The following is a 21,425-nucleotide window of genomic DNA, read 5'->3' as shown; positions in this document are numbered from 1 at the left end:
ACTGGGGACAAGGCCTGGAGGGACAGGACACAGGGAATGGCTCCCACTGCCAGAGGGCAGGGATGGATGGGAGATTGGGAATTAGGAACTCCTGGCTGGGATGGAATTCCCAGAGCAGCTGTGGCTGCCCCTGGATCCCTGGAAGTGTCCAAGGCCAGGCTGGAGCACCCTGGGATAGCAGGAAGTGTCTCTGCCCATGGAATGCAACGGGATCACCCTTAAGGTCCCTTCCCACCCAACCCATCCTGGAATTCTGTTATCCCCACAGACAGGATGAACAGGGGAACATTTGAATTCCAAATCCATGTTCCCACTCCCACCTCCCCCATCCAGCTGACCCAGCCTTATCCCTCCACAAGTCCCACAGTTCCTTTTCTTCTTTAATCTTTTTTTTTTAAGGAATTTGGCCCAAGGTATTTCCTTGTAAGTTGGAACAGGATTTGATTTTTTTTTCCATGATTTCCATGCATTTAAAAAAAACCCAAACCCCAACTGTGGTTACAACCAAGGAGGGTGTGGGGGGGCAAAACCTCACCCCGCTCTCCAGGGGTGTTTATGAGCTCAAGTTTTCCCAACTTTTTTTTTTTTTTTTTATGGAAAGGTGGAAAAAGATGCATTTCAGGAGTTTTTTCCCTTTTTTTTTTTTTTTTTTTTTTTTTTTTTTTTTTTTTGCCCTGGCCCCCCTTCATCCCTCCATCCCACCTCCTTTCCCTAATGGCTCTCCCAAAAAACATCCCGTGGGCATTTGCTGTAATAAAGCACAAAAACGAGGCCAAACTCCCCGAGAGGAGCCAAACCCAAGCCGGAACGGGATTTTTCTCACTCGGGGAATTTGCTGTGCTTGGAAGCAGCAATCCATAAAAAAAAAAAAAAAAAAAAAGTGTGGAAAACCAGGCAGCCCTAAGGACACGGAGAGCGGCTGGCATCGGGATCGCGGAGTTTCGCTCTCCAGGATACAACAGGGGCGGATCCCAAGATGTTTCCTCTCTTTTTGGGATGCGTTTTCCAAGCTTGACTCACCTCCGGGAGCTGGAACGGCTCTGGAGAGGATGTGGGTAAGGAATAATTCCCAAATCCAGGAATCTCCAGGCTCCTCTGACGGTCCATGGCAAAGTTCAGGTTGTTCCAGAGGGAGCCATCGCTGAGGTCTCCGGAACCTCCATTTTGGGTCCCGTTTCCACATTTGGCACCTGGGATACGGAATTCCTGTTTGGAATCCCTCAAATTTTGGGATTCCCCTATGGAATTTCAAGCTGGTGTGGGACTCCACTGAATTCAGGATCCACAGCTCACAAAAGGAGTCGGGAAAAAAGAACTCCAGAAAATTCCAGAATCCCGGAATGGTTTGGGATGGAAGGGATCTTAAGGATCATCCCATTCCAATCCACCTCTCACGGAAAAAAGGGTTTGGAGCAACCTGGGATAGTGGCAAGTGTCCCTAGGGATGGGGCTGGATGATCCTAAAAAAATCCCTTCCAACCTAATCCATTTGGGAATTCCATCCAGCAGCACCTCCAGCTCCCGTTTCCCAGCTGGGTGTTCCCAGTACATCCCGATTCCCGGGATTGCTCCTCCCCAGGGCAGGATTTCTTCTTGCCAAATCCATGAGGATCCCACCAGCCCATTTTTCCAGGATTTTGAGACCCCTCTGGAATATCAGCCACTCTTCCCAACCTCGCTGAAGATCACGGAATTCCGGAATGGTTTGGGTTGGAAGCTTAAAGCTCATCCAGGGCCACCTTCCAGCAGGGAATATTTTCCATATTTTTAATCCCAAATAAAGCCACCCTAAAGCCCAGCTCCACAGAATCCATGAAATCCCATTCCACAGGAAAACAAGGAGGGATTTTTCCCACAAATCCCCAGCCAAGTGAAGACAGGAGAGAAAATCACAATTCCAAGAGTTTTTAATAAGAAGGAATTACAGGTGGAAAATCCTTCTGGCACATGGAATTCAGCCAATGTACAGCTCCAGGATGGGTTTTCCAAGGAATATTCCAAGTTTTTTGGGATATGTTGGACTCAACACAACCCACAAAATACGGAGTCGGTGCTAAAACCCCACAACAATAAAAAATATGGCACAAAGAACACCCAAAAAAACGCTCAAATCCAGAAGATTTCCTTTTGGGAAATCTGGGTTGGACTCATCCCACCCCCAGTTCCCATCCCAGCCTCAGCAAACACGGATTTGGTGCGAAATCCATGGAAAAATGAGGTGTGGGAAGTTCATTTTCCTCCCTCAGTAAACCAGTAACAATTTGGGGGCGGGAAACAACAGGAGGAGCTCCGAGGGGATTTTATTCCCAGGAAATAATTGATGGATATGGAATTATCACTGGATTTTCCAATAAAGTGCATGCCAGGAAAAACTTGGAATAAATTTTACTCCAGTTCTAACTAAGCTGAAGAAATACAAACCTTGCAAACAACACCCTCGACATGGCACAGTGTCTTTTTCTCCCAAAATTAGGCTGGATTCCAAAAAAAATGGGAAAAATTCCCACGGAATCCAAGGATTTGAAGCTTCACTGTTTAAAAATATTGCACTGAAAGTGTTGGATTTGAAAGCAACACCAAAAACACTTAAATTAAAATCTAAAAAATAGTTTTAAAAAAGATATTTAACAACGGCTCCTTGGAGGTGAAATAGCTGGAAAAGGTAGGGATTAACGAAATGGGAATTTTTCCTATGGAATATAAATAATTTAGGAGGGGAATCTCTGCTCTCAACAGAGCCAAGTGTAAACTTCAGACTTTAATTGAAAATATTCCCTTTTTTTAAGGAATTCTGGAAAAGCCTTGAAATGTTTCATCACCACTGAGTGCAAATAAAGAAAGAAATCAGGATTGGCTCCAAAGGATTTTAGGGAAAGAGCTGGAGAGGGAATTCATGGGCTGGAAAGCAGCAAAATCAAAAACCACATTAATGAATCAATGAACTAATGAATTAATTAATTAAGTCAGGTTTTCACATCCCTTCCTATTTACAGGGTTTGGCAGTGGAGAATCCACAAGTTCTGTTTCATCCCAATTGGAAATTTGGATCTTTCCACCCAAAAAAAGCTTCCAAACCTCATCCACGATCTAAACCTCATCCAAGATCCAACCATGATCCAAGATCCAAACGTGATCCAAGATCCAACCGTGATCCAAGATCCAACCGTGATCCAAGATCCAACCGTGATCCAAGATCCAAACGTGATCCAAGATCCAACCGTGATCCAAGATCCAAACGTGATCCAAGATCCAACCGTGATCCAAGATCCAAACGTGATCCAAGATCCAAACGTGATCCAAGACCCAACCATGATCCAAGATCCAACCATGATCCAAGATCCAAACGTGATCCAAGACCCAACCATGATCCAAGATCCAAGCACTGTCCAAGATCCAAACGTAATCCAAGATCCAACCATCATGCACGATCCAACCGTGATCCAAGATCCAACCCACATCCAAGATCCAAACATGATCCAAGATCCAACCATCCAGGATCCAACCATCATCCAAAATCCAAGCACTGTCCAAGATCCAAATGTGATCCAAGATCCAAACGTGATCCAGGATCCAAACGTGATCCAAGATCCAAGCCACATCCAAGGTCCAAACGTGATCCAAGGTCCAACCCTCATCTAAGATCCAACCGTCATTCAACATCCAAACCTCATCCAAAATCCAACTGCCATCCAAGATCCAAACATTATCCAAAATCCAAACACTGTCCAAGATCAAACCTCATCCAACGTCCAACCGTGATCCAAGGTCCAACCATGATCCAAGGTCCAACCATGATCCAAGGTCCAAACCTCCTCCAAGATCCAAATCTCATCCAACATGCAAACCTCATCCAAAATCCAAACATTATCCAAGGTTCAACCATCATCCAAGATCCAACCATCATCCAAGATCCAAATCTCATCCAAAATCCAAACCTCATCCAAGATCCAACCATCATCCAAGATCCAACCATCATCCAAGATCCAAACATCATCCAAGATCCAACCATCATCCAAGATCCAACCATCATCCAGGTCCAGGAACCGCTTCAATTCTCTCAGGAACTCACCTCCAGCAGCGCCATTTTCCAAACCTCATCCCAAACCCCTCCCAAAGTGTCTCTGGAAAAAACCAGTCCTGAGAACCCCGGCTCCCCCACCCTCCTGCTCTTCCCGGCGTTCCCGGCGGGAAGTTACGTCAGCTTCCTCATCCTGCGGTTCTGCCGATCGATGGTGAGCGTGGCGCGATCCACGGAGCTGCTGATGGAATCCAGGGCCTCGTCCTGCCTTTCCAGCTCCGCTTCCGTCTCCAGGGCCAGCCCCTTGAGCTTCTTCAGGATCTGCCAGAGGGAAACACGGAGAGCTCGCGGTTCGGGCTTCGGAACAATGGGATAATTCATGGCTTGACCTCCCAGAATCCCAGAATTTGGGTGGGAAGGACCTTGAGGATCATCCACTTCCCACCATGCCACGGTGATCCCAATGTCCAACCCGGCCTTGGGCACTGCCAGGGATCCAGGGGCAGCCACAGCTGCTCTGGGAATTCCAGCCCAGCCAGGAATTCCCAATTCCCAATATCCCATCCATCCCCGCCCTCTGGCAGGATATTTTTCCCATTATAAAAAAATAAAATGAAATAAATAAAGATCAAATAAAATCAAAGAAATAAAGTATAAATGAAGGAATAAAATAAAAAAATTAAATAACATAATATAACATAAATAAAATAAAAATCAATTAAAATAAAATAAATACACTTTAAAAGGAATAAAAAAAAATTTAAAACAATTCTATTTAAAAAATAAAATAACACAAATAATATAAAATAAAAATAAATTAAAATCAAATGAAACCAAATAAATTTAAAAATAACTAAAATTTTTAAATAATGGTTTAAAAAATAAAATAACATAAAACAACATAAATAACAAATAGAAAATAAAAATAAAATATAAATAAAACAAAATATAAATATAAATAAAATTAAATAACATTAAATAACATAAATTTAAAAATAAGAAAAATTAAAATAAAATTTAAAAATAAAAATAAAATTACATAAAACCAAAATAAATTACTATAAAATACAATGAAATACCATCCAATAAAATAGCTGGAAAACTGCAGGCAAATTAATTAGCAAAGAATTCAGAAAAAATAAGAAGTCAGAGGGAACAAATTAAAAAGAGGAATTTTTCCCATAAAGTTCCATGAGAGAAATTCCTGAAAAATCTATTTAAGGAAAAATATCCAATGGCATTCCTTGAAAATTTTTTTTCTTTTTTTTGCAGTGAAATCTCAAGAAAAAAATTCCTTCATTTCCTGGAATCCACATTGAATTCCTCAATCAAAATTCTCCCTGTTTTTTGTGGATTTTTCTAGAATAAGACATCAGAGGGAAAATCCCCACATTTCTGGAATCAAGGTATTAAAATGAGGAATTTCTACAGGTCACACTCCAATCAATTCAAGGATTTGCAGCAAAAAATCCAAACCAAATGAAAAATTACCCAGGAATTTCCATCCCAAACTTGAGGAATATTTCAAATATTCCCACGGGAACTTGATTTGAGGAAGGCAACAATGAAATGAAGGAATTCGACGATTCCTACCCTAAAGATTCACTGTTTTTATGGACGACAGGGATGAGGGGATTGAGCCTTTCACCAGTAAATCTGCAGACGACACCGAGCTGGGAGCTGTGTCCATCTGCTGGAAGGCAGGAGGGCTCTGCAGGGACACCGGGAACGGTCGCAGGGATGGGCCGAGTCTACCAAGGCCAAGTTGAACAAGTCCGAGTGCCCAGTGCTGCGCTTTGGCCACAATAACGCCCTGCAGCGTTACAGGCTGGGCACGGCGTGGGGACAGGACATTCCCATGCTCATTATCCCAGTCGTGGGTTCTGTTCCCTGCTCTCAGTTTGTTTTGTCTTCCCCCCGCCCGGCTCGCTGCTGGCTTGCTGCTTTGCTAGCTCTGTTTTCCTTTCTTTTTTCTTTGCTTTTCGCTTGCTTGTTTTTTTTTTTTTTTTTGCCATTTTTTTTCTCCTTTTTCCCCGGTTTCTGTTGTTCCCTTTCCCAGGAGCTCCCCCGGGGTCTGCGAGAGAAGCTCCGTACCCTCTGCGGCAAAGAGAGACACAGCTCGACCCCCTTGGACTGGTGAAAACATCTGTGGTCATCTCGGGCTATTTCTCTTGTGCTGGGGAGTGTTTTTTGTTGTTCCTTAATAAACAAGTTTTTTCCACTTCCCCTCTGAAGAAATTCCTCCCGAACCCGGTGGTGGGGGGGAAGTTGCGGAGGGTTTTGTTTCCTATAAGGGGCTCCTTTGGAGATGTTTTCCCCTAATTTGTCCTAAACCAGGACAGCACGGCGTGGCCGGACAGCGGGACCCGATGGACGCAGGCTGGACACGAGCCAGCAGCGGGCCCTGGTGGCCAACGACCGACGGCTCCTGGCCTGGATCAGGAGCTGTGGCCAGCAGGAGCAGGGAGGTCATTCTGCCCCTGCACCTGGCACAGGTGAGGGCACACCTCGAGTGCCGCGTCCTCGAGGTTTGGGAAGGACGTTGGGACGCTCGAGTGCGTCCAGAGGAGGCAACGAGGCTGGAGAGGGGCTGGGAACACAAACCCTGTGAGGAACGGCTGAGGGAGCTGGGGGTGCTCAGCCTGGAGAAAAGGAGACTCAGGGGTGACCTCAGCACTCTGCACAGCTCCTGAAAGGTGCCTGTGCTCAGCTGGGCTTGGGCTCTGTCTGCAGGAACTGACAGAACCAGAGCACACAGCCTCCAGCTGCACCAAGGGAAATTCAGGTTGGATATCAGGAAAAAGTTTTTCACAGAAAGGTGATAAAGTTCTGGAATGGCTGCCCGGGGAGGTGGTGCAGTCACCATCCCTGGGTGTGTTTAACAAAGCCTGGATGTGGCACTGGCTGCCAGGGTTGAGCTGAGGTGCTGGGGCTGGGTTGGACTCGATGATCTTGAAGGTCTCTTCCAACTTGTGATTCTGGGAATTCTGGGAATTTTGGGAATTCCCAGGGACAGGGCAGGGGGTGCAGTCACCATCCCTGGGTGTGTTTAACAAAGCCTGGATGTGGCACTGGCTGCCAGGGCTGAGTTGAGGTGCTGGGGCTGTTGAAGGGCTGACGCTCTTGAAGGTCTCTTCCCACCTGGGAATTCTGGGAATTCTATGAAATTCCATCCCCATTTTTACCTGTCGGAGCTCCTTGGCTTCCTCCTGGGATATTTTCTGCAGCTGCACCTGCTCCTTGTCCGTCCCTTCGGCGCTTCCCGCCGGAACTCCGGGATTCACCGCGGCTCCCAGGAATCCGGTGGCTGCCAGAGAAATTCCATATTAAGGAAAAATTCCTGCCTGGATATGAGGGGAAGCTTCAGGAATTCCCAGAGAAGCTGGGGAATCCCTGGGAATGTCCCAGGGTAGCTTGGGACAACAGAATTGCTGCTCATGGAATCCTTAAGGATTGTTCTGGAATTCTGGGATCAAAGCGATTGAGCTGTGCTTTGCTCCACGGGAATTTGGGAGGAATCAAGATCCGATTTTTCCCATTAAATTCTGGTTTTCTGGGAATATTCAAAGTGTATTCCTTACACTTTCTCTTTATTTTTCTCTTTTTTTTTTAATTCTCTCTTTTATTTGATTTTCCCTCATTTTATTTTATTTCTGTTTTCTTTATTTTTATTTTATTTTTATGTTATTTACGTTATTTTATCTTTTCTTTTTTAAGCCATTATTTTTTTTTTTAATTTTATTTCTTATTTAGGGAGCCTTTGGAAAACCAAATCATTTGGAATGTGAGGATTCATGGGAGCAGAGCAACACATTCCCAATCCACAAACCAGGATTATCCCAGGATTTGGGATGGGATGGACCTCAAGGATGATCCCATTCCACACCTCCCACTATCCCAAGCTGCTCCAAACTTTCCTTGGACACTTCCAAGGATCCACAGCTTCTGTGGGAATTCCATCCCAGGCAGGAATTCCTCCCCAAATATCCCACCTATCCCAACCACTCTTCCTTAGGAAAAGCTGCCCTAAAAGCACCAAACCCTAAATCCCTCTCAAGATTTCCTACAAATTCCCAATCCTTGCAATCCCCGGATTCAGCTTCCATCCAAATGGAAAACAAGGAAGTTTTTCCTTGTTATCCATGTTTTCCAAAGGGGGAAGAGCCAGGCATTGTTTATTTGGGATTCACGTGCTGCTTTCCATCAGGAAAAGTGGGAATGACAAAATTCCCCACAGAATTCCCAACATCTGTTAATTATTCCATGAAAATCAATCCATCCTTCCCAACCATTCATCCCACTGAGGACAGGAAGAATTCCTGGAATAAAGAAGAAAACATGGGAATGCCAATGTGAGAAGGAGAGCTGGAATTCCCAGGAAATTTTCAGGGATAGAACTGGCTGAAAATCAGGGATATTTGGGTTTATTTCTGTCAAAGCCAAAAATCCACCCAATTTTTCCAGGAATTCCTGGAAAATCCAAATGATCGGGGAATTTGTTCAAAAGGATAAGCAGGGGAATTAAAATTTACCCTCTCCAGGGAGAAAAATCGGAGAATTTTAATTTGGGAATTATTCTGGGAATTTAATCCAGGATTAAGTTGCCCTAAATGATGCCACTGCAAATGGAATTTAGGATTTGAATCCAGGTTTTTAATCCTGGGAATTCTCAGCTGTTTTTTGGGATAAAATTGGATCAAAGCTGTTCCAAAATTTCAGTGTTTATCCCCCCCCCAAAAAAAAAACCGGGAAAAAGTGTAAAGCAACTAAAAAAAAAATCCAGAAAAAATATTGATAATAAATAAATTAATTAATAATAATATTTTTTAATAAAAATAGCCAGTAGGTATTGGATAAAAATAATTCCCTAAATTCCTTTTCCACATGGAATGAAGCCAAAATAGGGTTTTTTTGGAATTTAATTCTATAAATTTATGCATAAACTGAGGGCAGGATTGGTGTAAGCAAAAGATCCAAGTGGGATTGTGGCAGTTTTGAGGGAAAATCCAGAATTTTCCCAGAGATTTCCATGCCCTGCAGGGATATTTATCCCAAAAATCCTTGGATCAATTCCCTGTTGAAAAATACAGAGAGGGGAATAGAAAAAACTGATTTTTTTCCCTCGTGATTTGAGGAAAATGGTAAAAAAGAAGGAAAAAAAAAATCAGTTTTCCATGGAAAAATCCCAAAGGATCCCACACAGTCCGTGAGTGCCATCTTGTGACAGAATGGGAACGGTGACAAATCCAAGGAAAACACAAAAAAAACAGGAAAAGTCAGGATTTCCATCAGCTCCCCAAGGTTTTCTAAATTAACCAGGGAAGGAGAACAAAATCCAGCTGGAAAACAGTGGGAAAACCTCTGGAAAAGGGCTGGAGATCCAAGAATTTCCTGGAATTCCATCAGGAACCGGAAATTTTTTGGAATAACAGAAAACTCCAGAGGCCAAAATTCACTTCCTTAAAAAAAAAATCAAGCAGCTTTTCCAAGCTGGAATATTCCTCAAAAACGAGATATTCCCTTCCCTGCTGCAATTCCAACCAGAAATTGGTGGATTTATGTATTTATTCCAATTTTCCAGTTGTTTTTGGCACTGGATCCATCTTCTCTTTGCTCCTTTGGGATTAAAAATTAGGGAAAAAAAAAGGATTCAGGGATGGTGGCAGGAATAAATTCCAAGCTGTTGAAAATTCCCAAGGTTGGGTTAAAAAAACCCATCCTGGAATGTTAGGATTAATAGTAGGGAATGTCAATTTTCTTGTTGGGAATTTTCAGTCTCCAAAGTTTTCTTAAAATTATTCCAAAATCTCTGGAATTCCCACACCTGGACTTGTCTAATATCAAAATCTTGGGTTTTTAGTCTGGGAAAATCAGGTTTATCCCATGTTTTAATTCAAGATTCCTGGATATTTGGGGTAAATATTCAGGATTTAAGGGAATTAAAGGTTTAAGGTAAATATTGGATATTGGAGATGGGATATTGGATATGGGATAAGGAATATGGGATATTGAAAATGGGATAAGGAATATGGGATAGTGAATATGGGATATTGAATATGGGATATTGAAACATGGGATATGGGATACTGGACATGGGATATGAGATATTAAATATTGGATATTGGAAATTGGATATGGGATATGGGATATTAAACATTGGATATGGGATACTGGAAATGGGATGTGGGATATTAATTATATATTGGATATGGGATAGTGGATATTAAATATGGTATATTGGATGTTGGATATGGGATAATGCATATGGGATATTGGATATTAAACACTGGATATGGGATACTGGAAATGGGATATTAAATATTATATATTGGATGTGGGATATTAAACCTTGGCTATTGGATATGGGATGTTAAACACTGGATATGGAATATGCAATATTAATTATTAAATATTGGATATTGGATATGGGATATGGGATACTGAATATTGACTGTTGGATGTTGGATATTGGATATTAAACACTTGATATTGCATACTGGATATGGGATATTAAATATTATATATTGGATGTGGGATATTAAACCTTGAACACTGGATATGGGATATTAAACATTGGATATGGAATATGCAATATTAATTATTAAATATTGGATATGGGATACTGAATATTGACTATTGGATGTGGGATATGGGAAAATCCATATGGGATATTGGATATTAAACATTGGATATGGCATACTGGAAATGGGATATTAAATATTATATAATGGATGTGGGGTATTAAACCTTGGATATTGGATATGGGATATTAAACATTGGATATGGAATATGCAATGTTAATTATTAAATATTGGATATGGGATACGGGATACGGAATATTGACTGTTGGATGTTGGATATGGGATACTGGATATTAAACATTGCATATAGGATACTGGAAATGGGATATTAAATATTATATAGTGGATATGGGATATTAAACCTTGAACACTGGATATAGGATATTAAACACTGGATATGGAATATGCAATATTATTAAATATTGGATATTGGACATTGGATATGGGATATGCAATATCAATTATTAAATATTGGATACTGGCTATGGGATACTGGATATTAAATATGGGATACTGAATACTGACTATTGGATGTGGGATATTGGATATGGGACATGAGATAGTAAATACTGGATTTGGGATATTAAACACTGGATATGGGATACTGGATATGGGATACTGGATATTAAACATTGGATATTGGATACGGGATACCGGATATTAATTAGCGGGTATTGGACAGTAATTATTGGGTGTTAATTATTGGCTATTGAATATTGGCTATTCCCTTCCAGCTGGGAATTAGCTCCAGGAAAAGCAGCAGCAGCGCCAATGGCTCTGAAGCCACCTGGATTTTATTCCTTGGATTTATCCTCACCATGGACTCGCCGCGGGGCCAATTTGCCTCTGGAACACTCCTTGGAAAAAACCTTTGGAGCCTGGAATCCCCTGGCACCCACCTGCCTGCCAGATGGACGTTCCCAAATCCGCCTGAGGAGACTTCCTGGCTCCGGCAAATCCAAGAGCATCCTCCAAAAACTGGATCTTCTTGCTGAACTGCATCTCCAGGATGGGAATGGCCTCCGGCATCCGCGCCGCCAGGAGCCGGTAGGAAGTGTCGGGCTTGCCGATGAACCTCTGCCGGATGCTGATCTCGTAGGGAGTGTGCACCCGGATATCATCCACGTCCCGGGATTCGAAGCGGTGCAGCAGCTGGGAATTGCAATCCTTGATTTCCAGGCCGGAGGGAAGCACCGTGAGTTTTCCCGGCTTGGCGTTGGAGTCTGTCCTGTGGGTGATAATCACGGGAATTCGCAGCAGGATTCCTTCCTGGGTTTTGGGATCCGGAGCCGCGGGGGTTTCCTTGGGCTTTGCTTCCAGAGGGGTTTTCCAGAGTTTGGTGCTGAAGGGCCACCAGGAAGGAGATTCCAGCTCTGTCAACAGCCTGGAAGAGGGAAGGCAGGGTGGGGAGAGGGAAAAGCTCTGGATATTCCAGCAGTTCCAAAAAAATCCCCACAGACATGGAAATTCCCCAATCCCTCCTCAAACCCATCCACAATTTCCCAGGATGCAGGCGGTTCAAACCCCACCTTCTCCTCATAATCCATTGGAAAAACTCCCAGAATCCCAGCTGGGAGGGAAGGAATGGAAGTGGATTTTTCCAGGTCCATTTCCACGTGTCTGTTCCTCAATATTCCCACTGCTGCCCATCCATCACCACTTCCAAGGCCTTTTCCTGTTCCTTTTCCTTTACCCCCTCAGCCTGATGCCTCTTCCTTTGCTCCACACCCAAATTCCCAGATAAAACACCAGAAATTCCAGCTTGAGGCTCCAAAATCCAGGAGACACTTCCCAGAAGTGTCCAGACCCCACCTTTCCAGCAGTGTTGGTGCAGCTCCCTAAGGAAAACATTCCCAGCAAACAGGGAAGGGAGCCAGGGCTGGAATTGTTCAGCTTCAGCTCCTGCTCCAAGGGCAAGGAAAATATTCCCTTTTTTTTTTTCAAGGGAAAACCAACAATAATCATCCCTAAAATCCCAATTTAATTCCGTTTTCATTCCCTGTTTTAAGTCCATTAAAACTTTGGGATACTCCCAGGAATTCCCTGCTCCATAAATTCAATAAAACCTGGGAAGAGCCCTCTGGAATTCCCTGCTGCAGCTCCAAGTTGGGTAATGTTTAGCCACCCTTGAATCCATGGAATTCCAAGTCCTTTCCCATTCCTTTCCTCTCCTCCAGAGCTGCATTCCCCTCACTCCTGCTGGAATTTTATCCAGAGGGTTCCAAGATAAGGAAATACTTGGCACAAATATTCCCCAGGAGCCCTGGCTGTTCCCACTCCTGCCAATTCCTGCTTTTCCCTGGCTTTGGAATATTGGTTATTCCAATCCTGCCACGAGCTGGCCCAAAATTCCCAATTCCAGCTTCTTTCCCATTAAATCCAAAAAGTTTTTTAAAGGCTTGGGGATATCATAGAAAATCAAGGCAAAGGTTTTCCAGGGAAGTTGTGGGGGGAAAAGGGAGGGAAGAAAAGACGGTGGGAAGGGAAAAAAATGGCTGGAAGGGAAAAAGGAGAGGGAAAAAACAGAGGGAAACAAAAATGGTGGGGGAAAAATGGTGAGGGAAAAACTGCAGGAAAAAAGGGCGAGAAGGAAAAGGTGGGAAAAAAGCTGGCACAGCTCTGGATTCCCCGGGAATGGCAGCAGGGCTGGGCAAACACTGCTCAGCTCCACTGATCCTGGTTTTATTCCTGTGGAGCAGGAAGGAGATTGGGGCACTCCCGAATTCCCAGAGCTGAATTCCCAACATCCCCTGAGCCCATGGGCACAAAAGGCTGGGATTGGAAGGGATCCTAAGGATGATCCCACTCCATGGGCAGGGAATTCCCACTGCCCCAGGGTGATCCAGCCTGGCCTTGGGCACTGCCAGGGATCCAGGGGCAGCCACAGCTGCTCTGGGAATTCCAGCCCAGCCAGGAATTCCCAATTCCCAATCTCCCATCCATCCCTGCCCTCTGGCAGTGGGAGCCATTCCCTGTGTCCTGTCCCTCCCTGCCTTGTCCCCAGTCCCTCTCCAGCTCTCCTGGAGCCCCTTCAGGCCCTGCAAGGGGCTCTGAGCTCTCCCTGGATTCTTCCCTTCTCCAGGTGAGCATTCCCAACTCCCTCAGTCTTTCCTCATGGAGCTGCTCCATCCTTCCAACGAAAAATCGTTTCATTTCCCCAAGACCTCCCCCAGAAATTCCAGGCCCACCAAACCCTTCCCAGCTCCGGGAACGTTCCCATTCCGAACCTGTCAGCCACATCCATGTCCCCCTCGATCTTGTGGAGTCCCCTGATGATGTTGTCGAACTGCTCCCCCTGGGAATGCAGCACCTTGGCCGTGTCCTCCAGGCGTTTCTGGGATCCCTCCAACATTCCCGTTAATTCCTTGCCCTTGCTGGATTCCAAGGCCGCTCCCGCTCCGGCCTCCTGGCTGGACACCAGCTGCTCCCTCCAGAAATGCTCCAGGATGTTGAACACCACATTCCTGTTGGGATGCAGGGAGCTGAACCAGTGCTTGGTGCTCTTCTCCAGGATGGTGAGGGAGCTGAAGATTAAATGGGAAGATTCCTTCTTGATCTCGCTGATCCCGGAAAGATGGAAATCCACCAGGAGCTCTCCCGTTTTGTCAGCCGTGAATTTGATGGAAAGGGGAGTCAGGGAGAGCTTCCCAGGGATCCATTGTTTGCTGGTGTCCAGGTAGTAGGAGCAAGGCCAGGAGTGGATCCGGATGTCCTCGTTCATCAGCTCGCTCTTCCCGGCCTCCTCTCCCAGGGAAATGCTCTCCAATCCAGCGGGAGACACTAAAATCCAAGGGGAAAAAAGCAGGAATCCTGAATAAACACACATGAATTAATCTGGCTCCCGGCTCTTTTCAGCTGGATATCCAAGGAATTTGGGAAGCATTTCTAACCACGGGAATATTTGCTCTGGAAAAGCCCATCATGCATTTTCTCAATAATTCCATTCATATCCTGGAATATTCCCATTCCCAGCTTATCTTGGCTTCCCATAGATCAACAGGCACTGAGGAAAATCCCGGATATCCCAAAATTCAAGATTTCCTCTGGAAAAGCCCATCAGCATCACTGGCCATGCATTTTCCCAATAATTCCATCCATATCCCAGAATATTCCCATTCCTACTTCGTCCCTGCTTCCCACAGACCAACAGGCACTGAGGAAAATCCAGGATAGCCCAAAATTCCAGATTTCCTCTGGAAAAGCCCATCAACATCACTGGCCATGCATTTTCCCAATAATTCCATCCATATCCCAGAATATTCTCATTCCCAGCTCATCCTCAACTTCCCACAGAAAAACAGGCACTGAGGAAAATCCAGGATATCTGAAAATTCAAGAAAGAGCCATAAACATCACTGACCACCCCATGTTCCAAATAATTCCATCCATATCCTGGAATATTCCCATTCCCAGCTCATCTCAGCTTCCCACAGACCAACAGGCACTGAGGAAAATCCCGGATAGCCCAAAATTCCAGATTTCCTCTGGAAAAGCCCATCAACATCACTAGCCATGCATTTTCCCAATAATTCCATTCATATCCTGGAATATTCCCATTCCTATTTCATCTCAGCTTCCCACAGACCAACAGGCACTGAGGAAAATCCAGGATATCCCAAAATTCCAGATTTCCTCTGGAAAAGCCCATCAACATCACTGGCCATGCATTTTCCCAATAATTCCATTCATATCCTGGAATATTCCCATTCCTATTTCATCTCAGCTTCCCACAGACAAGGAGGCACTGAGGAAAATCCCAGATATCCCAAAATTCCAGCTCATCCCTCTTTATAAATCCCTGCTCACTCCCCTTCCCCTCTGGCATCTCAACATCCAGGCACATTGAGCACATTTCAGGAATTCTCCATAAAATTGTCGATATTCCTCAGGAATTCCCAGCATTCTCCAGGAAATCCCAGTATTTTCCCAGTATTCTCCAGGAATTCCCAGTATTCTCCAGGAAATCCCAGTATTTTCCCAGTATTCTCCAGGAATTCCCAGTATTCTCCAGGAAATCCCAGTATTTTCTGCAAATTCCCAGTATTCTCCAGGAAATCCCAGTATTTTCCCAGTATTCTCCAGGAATTCCCAGTATTCTCCAGGAAATCCCAGTATTCTTGAGGATTTGTCAATATCCTCTGGGAATTCCCAGTATTCCCCAGGAATTCCCAGTGTTCTCCAGGATTTGTTAATATTCTCCAGGTAATCCAAGTATTTTCCAGGAATTCCCAAAATTCCCCAGGAATTCCTTCCATCCAAACAATCCCAACTTTGGAATGGGCAATTCCACCCATGGAATGGCTTCTCTCCATGCTTCCAGAAGTTTCTTGGAGCCAAGGGCTGGAATTTTCCTGGAATATCTTCCTCATGGCTGCGGTTTCCAGCACCGAGGCCTGGTTCCATCCCAGAATTAATTTGGGAATGCTGATGACATCACTGGGACTTCATCGCTCCACGATCCATCATCTTCTCCAAGGCTTTGCTATTCCACGGGATCACGGATCAATTCCAGGAGCTCTGGAATTCTGCTGTGTCATTAATGAGGTGTCCACTAATTACCCTCCTTAGTTTCACACCGACCCGCTCCCTCCAGGAAAAGTTGAGGAATTCTCAGGAAAACAAAAAATTCCTTCTTCAGGAATGCTGAATTCCTGATCCCAATCCTGAGATCTCCCAGCGTTTTCAGGCTGCTGCATCATTAATTCCGTAAAAAGCCCGGTTCCAGATATTTTTAATTATTATTTTTAATAAATTCTTTTAAGCTAAATAATTTTTAATTATTTCTTTTAATTAAATACATTCAAAATTTCAATATAATTAAGATAAGGATTAATCCACGCTATATAAAAAAAAAAAAAACTCCTTTATTTGGTTTCCATCCCTTATTTCCACAGATTTTTAATAATTTTTTCATTATTAATTTTAGAGATGAAATGGGGAAAAAAAATCAGCCATAAATTAACAAAAAAAATTGGAATTTAAAGTGAAAATTCTCTGCTTCTTTTGATCCAGTAAATACATAACCCTGGAGAAAATTGTGGGAAAAGAGAGGGAGCAAAATCCCAGGAAAATCTGATTTCAAGGAGTGGTTACAGCCAAGTTTTCAGCAAGGAAAAAATTCCAAAGGAAAATACAACCGAGGCTGTTCTCAACATGAAAATACCTTAAAAAAAAAAGAAAAATCAAGGATCTATATTTAATAAATTTAAAAAAAAGTTCTTCCTCAGCCTTATCCCAAGTTTCTTCTCTGGATTTGGATCCATGGAATTTTCAGGCAGGATTTTTTTCCCCTCAGGGAGGAATTTTCTCCTTCAGGGTTTTTTGAGTTTTCAGCCGGGAAAAAATTCCAAGGGAAAATACAACTGAGGCTGTTCCCAAAATAAAAATTCCTTAAAATATAATGGATTTATATTTAATAATAAATTAAAATAAGCTCTTCTTGATCCTTATCCTAAATTTCTTACCTGGATTTGTATCCATGGAATTCTCAGGGAGGAATTTTTTCCCTCAGTTTTTTTTTTTTTCCCCAAGTTTTCACAAGAGAAAAAAAATTCTAAAGGAAAATACAACTAAGGGCGTTCTAAAAATGAAAATTCCTTTAAAAAATCAAGGATTTATAGCTAATTATAAATTAAAAGAAGCTCTCTTGATCCTTATCCCAAGTTTCTTACCTGGACTTTTATCCATGGAATTCTCCAGGAGCATTTTTCCCCCTCAGGGAGGAATTTTTTTTCCCCTCAGAGTTTTGAAAAAAAAAAAAAAACCAAAAACCTTGAAGCTAAAGGAAAACACAACAGAGGCTGTTCCCAAAATGAAAATTCCTCCAAAATTCCAGGATTTGTATTGAAGAAATGAATCCAAGGCCTGGCAGAGCCGTCACTTCCCGAGGTTTTTATACCTGGATTTGTCTCCAGTCTCGTGATTCCTGACTCACCTGAGAGCTCCAAGCTTGACTCAGCTCCGTGCTGTGCCTGAGGGCAAATTTTCCAAGGAAAAATTCCAGCCGGGAATGAAATCCTTTTTATTTTCCAAGGAAAAAATCCAGTTGTGAATGAAATCCTTTTTATTTTCCAAGGAAAAATTCCAGCCGGGAATGAAATCCTTTTTTTCCAAACAAAAATCCAGCTGGGAATGAAATCCTTTTTTTTCCAAGGAAAAATCCAGCTGGGAATGAAATATTTTTTTTTATTCCAAGGAAAAATCCAGCTGGGAATGAAATATTTTTTTTTATTCCAAGGAAAAATCCAGCTGGGAATGAAATCCTTTTTATTTTCCAAGGAAAAAAGCCAGTTGTGAATGAAATCCTTTTTTTTTTTCCAAGGAAAAATTCCAGCTGGGAATAAAATCCTTTTTTTTTCCAAAGAAAAATCCAGCTGGGAATAAAATCCTTTTTTTTTTTTTTTTTTTTTTTTTTTTTTTATCAAGGTAAAATCCAGCTTGGAATGAAATCCTTTTTTTTTTTCCAAGGAAAAATCCAGCTGGGAATAAAATACTTTTTTTTCCAAGGGAAAATCCAGCAGGGAATGAAATCCTTTTTTTTTTCCCAAGAAATATCCAGCTGGGAATGAAATCCCTTTTATTTTCCAAGGAAAAATCCAGCTGGGAATAAAATCCTTTTTTTTCCAAGGAAAAATGCAGCTGGGAATAAAATACTTTTTTTCCAAGGAAAAATGCAGTTGTGAATGAAATCCTTTTTTTTTTCCAAGGGAAAATCCAGCAGGGAATGAAATCCCTTTTTTCCAAGGAAAAATCCAGCTGGGAATGAAATTTTTTTTTTTTTTTTTTCCCAGATCTGGAGAATTCTTCTCTCTCCGAGAAGAAATTTAAATTTCCACTTAAAAGACAAAAGGATTTTTTTCCCAACATTAAACAAAGGAAATGGTTGGAATTCTTGGAAAACCAAAGGGATGAATTATCCTGGATTTCAGGATGAGAATCAGGGAATGGTTTGGGAAGGGATCTTAAGGATCATCCAATTCCACTATCCCAAATATTCCATGAGAAATTCCTTCAACTTCTTCCCAAAACATTCCCTCACCATTTGTCCCCAGATCAGATCTGGACTCTCCCATAATCCACTTTTTTTTTTTAGGAAATAATTGGATTTTTGGCCACATCTGCCCCAAATTCCTGGAATTCCATCCACAGGAACCCCTGGGATTTCTGTCAGGGAAAGGTGGATTTGACATCCATGAAAAGGTTGGGATTGGTGGAAAAAATAAAACAAAAAAAAACCCCAAATTGCTTCTGAATTCTTTGTAAATTCAGGAATAGCTTTGGAAAGTTGGGAATGTCACAGGTTTACAAACTTGGGAATGTCACAGGTTTACAAACTTGGGAATGTCACAATCCTTCATCCAGGAGACACCTGAGGGATTCCACACGAAATTCCTTCAGCTTCTTCCCAAAATATTCCCTCACCTTTTATTCCCAGATTAAGTCTTTCCTTATAGGGAATCTCTCATTATCCACTTGTTTTTTAGGAAATAATCGGATTTTTTTGGCCACATCTGCCCCAAAATCCTGGAATTCCATCCCCAGCAAGGCCTGGATTAGCACCAGGGAGATGTGGATTGAACATCTGGCAGCTAATCCATGGAAAACCTGGGATCGGTGGAAAAATGAAACAAAAAAACCCCAAATTGCTTCTGAATTCTTTGTAAATTCAGGAATAGCTTTGGAAACTTGGGAATGTCACAGGTTTACAAACTTGGGAATGTCACAATCCTTCATCCAGGAGACACCTGAGGGATTCCACACGAAATTCCTTCAGCTTCTTCCCAAAACGTTCCCTCACCTTTTATTCCCAGATCAAATGGGGACTCTCCCGTTATCCACACTCTTTTTTTAGGAAATAATTGGATTTTTTTGGCCACATCTGCCCCAAATTCCTGGAATTCCATCCCCAGCAAGGCCTGGATTAGCACCAGGGAGATGAGGATTTGGCAGCAGCAGCAGCGTCACGGGGATTTTGCAGGAATTCTTTCCCTGGAACATCATCCAGGGGCTGCTGCCATAAAAAGGAGCTGATTCACCTTCAGTGACATCAATTAACCAGGAGCGTTACTAATTAGTTAATTAGGGGGAGGAGCTGGCACCATCCCTGGGTGAGGTTCCCATTAATGTTTCATTCCCAGGTTTTTTGGGAATGATGGCCAGAACTTTCCTGCACTTTTTATTGTTTCTTTCCTCTCCTCCTGCACGGCTGAGAATTCCACAGGGTGGTTTAATCCCGGAATTAAATCTGGGAAATGCTGAGCTTAAAACCCCTGGGAGCCACACTCAAGAAATGAGTTTAGAAATCCTATCCAGCCACTCTCCCTCTTTTTTAATTAAGACTCAATTCCAGGATTAATAAATCCACAAATTCCAAATTTAGGATTCTCTGAGCTGTGAAGTATCCAGGCCTGACCTCGTTCCTTCATTCCTCACTTCTGTTTCCCTGGAATTCCCTCCCTCCTGCCAAGGACCTCCATCCCCTCCTCTTCTTTTTTCCCAGTTTTCCTCCTCCTCACCCCAAAGGAACAGAGAATTCCAGAGGATTCCAACAGTTTGGGTTGGGAGGGACTTTAAGGATGGTCCCAATTCCATGGATCCTCCCACTCTTCCTGGTGGATCCAATCTGACCTTGGACACTTCCACGAAGGAATTTTCTCAACATCCAACCAAAATCTCCCTCTCCTCCTGTCCCTGTTCCCTGGGAGCAGAGCCCGACCCTGGAAGCTCCCCCTGAGCCTCTTTTTCCCTGGGCTGAACATTCCCAGCTCCCTCAGGATTCCCTCAGGATTCCCCAGCCCCTCCACGCCCACACAACTCGGTGTTATCCAGGAATTTCTTGGATTTCAGACCAGCCCTTCCCTCTCCAAATCCCTGCTCTGCCCCAGAGCCCAACCCAGCCCCGCTCGAGCTTTCCCTGGATCCCGGTCTCGCTCCGGATCCAGCACAGGATCCCCCCAGCCCCAATCCCAGCCCCTCCACTCCCGGCTCCCTCTCCAAATCCCCGCCGCTCCCCGGTTCCCGGTCCGGGACCTCCCCAAGCCCCGACCCCAAACCCGCCCCAGCCCCCGCCGGGAGCCGCCAGAGCCCGGCTCCAACCCGCGGGTCCCGGCCCAGGGCTGTGGATCTGAACCCCCCCAGATCCCAATCTGTGACCCCCCAGCCCCATTTCCAACCCCAACCTCCACCTCCAGCCCCTCCCGGGACATTTTGAGTCCCCGGTACCGGTCCGGGACCACACCCCGCGGATCTGAGCCCCCCCCAGACCCCAATCTGTGACCCCCAGCCCCATTTCCAACCCCAAGCTCCACCTCGAGCCCCTCCCGCCCCATCTGGAGCCCCCCCAGCCCCGTCCGGACCCCCCGGTCCCGGTCCCAGACCACCGCGGCCATGGGTCGGAGTCCCCATTTCCCTATCCAGAGGACCCCAAACCCCAATTTGTGGCCCCCAAGCCCCAATTTGTGCCCCCCCCAGCCCCATTTCCAACCCCAAACTCCACCTCGAGCCCCCCCGGGCCCGTCCGAGCCCTCCGGTCCCGGTCCGAGAACACCGAGGCCACGGATCGGAGCCCCCCTTTCCCTATCCAGAGCACCCCCAAACCCCAATTTGTGGCCCCCAAGCCCCAATTTGTGCCCCCCAACCCCATTTCCAACCCCAAATTCCACCTCGGGCCCGTCCGAGCCCCCCCGGCCCCCCACGCACCTCCCTCAGTGCGGCACCGGCTCCGCTCCGCGCCTGCGCCCTCCGCGCGCTCCCATTGGCTGAGCCCCGCTCATCTGAACGTTCCTATTGGTTGAGCCCCCCCGCCGCTGCGCTCCTCTTTTCACCTC

At 44.3% G+C, this 21,425-nt stretch overlaps 1 protein-coding gene across 5 annotated transcripts; it reads right to left on the bottom strand.

Annotated features, from left to right (window-relative positions):
- Nucleotides 1-1,889: 1,889 nt before the first annotated feature.
- SNAP47 (synaptosome associated protein 47) lies at nt 1,890-21,329 on the bottom strand. Of its 5 annotated transcripts, none has more exons than XM_053943952.1 (5): nt 21,298-21,329; nt 13,827-14,379; nt 11,499-11,983; nt 7,204-7,325; nt 1,890-4,339 (listed from the first exon to the last, which is right to left on the bottom strand). In XM_053943952.1, exons 2-5 carry the CDS (start codon nt 14,318-14,320, stop codon nt 4,193-4,195), a joined length of 1,248 nt encoding a protein of 415 aa, XP_053799927.1. In that variant the 5' UTR covers nt 14,321-14,379; nt 21,298-21,329; the 3' UTR covers nt 1,890-4,192. The 5 variants fall into 5 exon arrangements, with proteins under 5 accessions (XP_053799927.1, XP_053799904.1, XP_053799921.1 ...); XM_053943929.1 differs by lacking the exon at nt 21,298-21,329 and adding an exon at nt 20,115-20,451; XM_053943946.1 differs by lacking the exon at nt 21,298-21,329 and adding an exon at nt 17,271-17,792.
- Between the last annotated feature and the right edge of the window lie 96 nt (nt 21,330-21,425).

The sequence above is a fragment of the Vidua chalybeata genome, chromosome 1 (assembly GCF_026979565.1).
Source record: "Vidua chalybeata isolate OUT-0048 chromosome 1, bVidCha1 merged haplotype, whole genome shotgun sequence".
Lineage (NCBI taxonomy): Eukaryota > Metazoa > Chordata > Aves > Passeriformes > Viduidae > Vidua > Vidua chalybeata.
The sequence above is the reverse complement of the archived record's forward strand: the minus strand, read 5'-3'. Positions and strand labels throughout refer to the sequence as shown.

Coding starts and splice junctions, on each gene's coding strand:
- SNAP47 (XM_053943929.1), bottom strand. CDS start 20,190: ATGGAATTGGGACCATCCTTAAAGTCCCTCCCAACCCAAACTGTTGGA. Junction 11,984..13,826: donor GACATGGATGTGGCTGACAG/GTTCGGAATGGG, acceptor TCCCTCTTCCAG/GCTGTTGACAGAGCTGGAAT. Junction 7,326..11,498: donor AACGTCCATCTGGCAGGCAG/GTGGGTGCCAGG, acceptor TTTCTCTGGCAG/CCACCGGATTCCTGGGAGCC.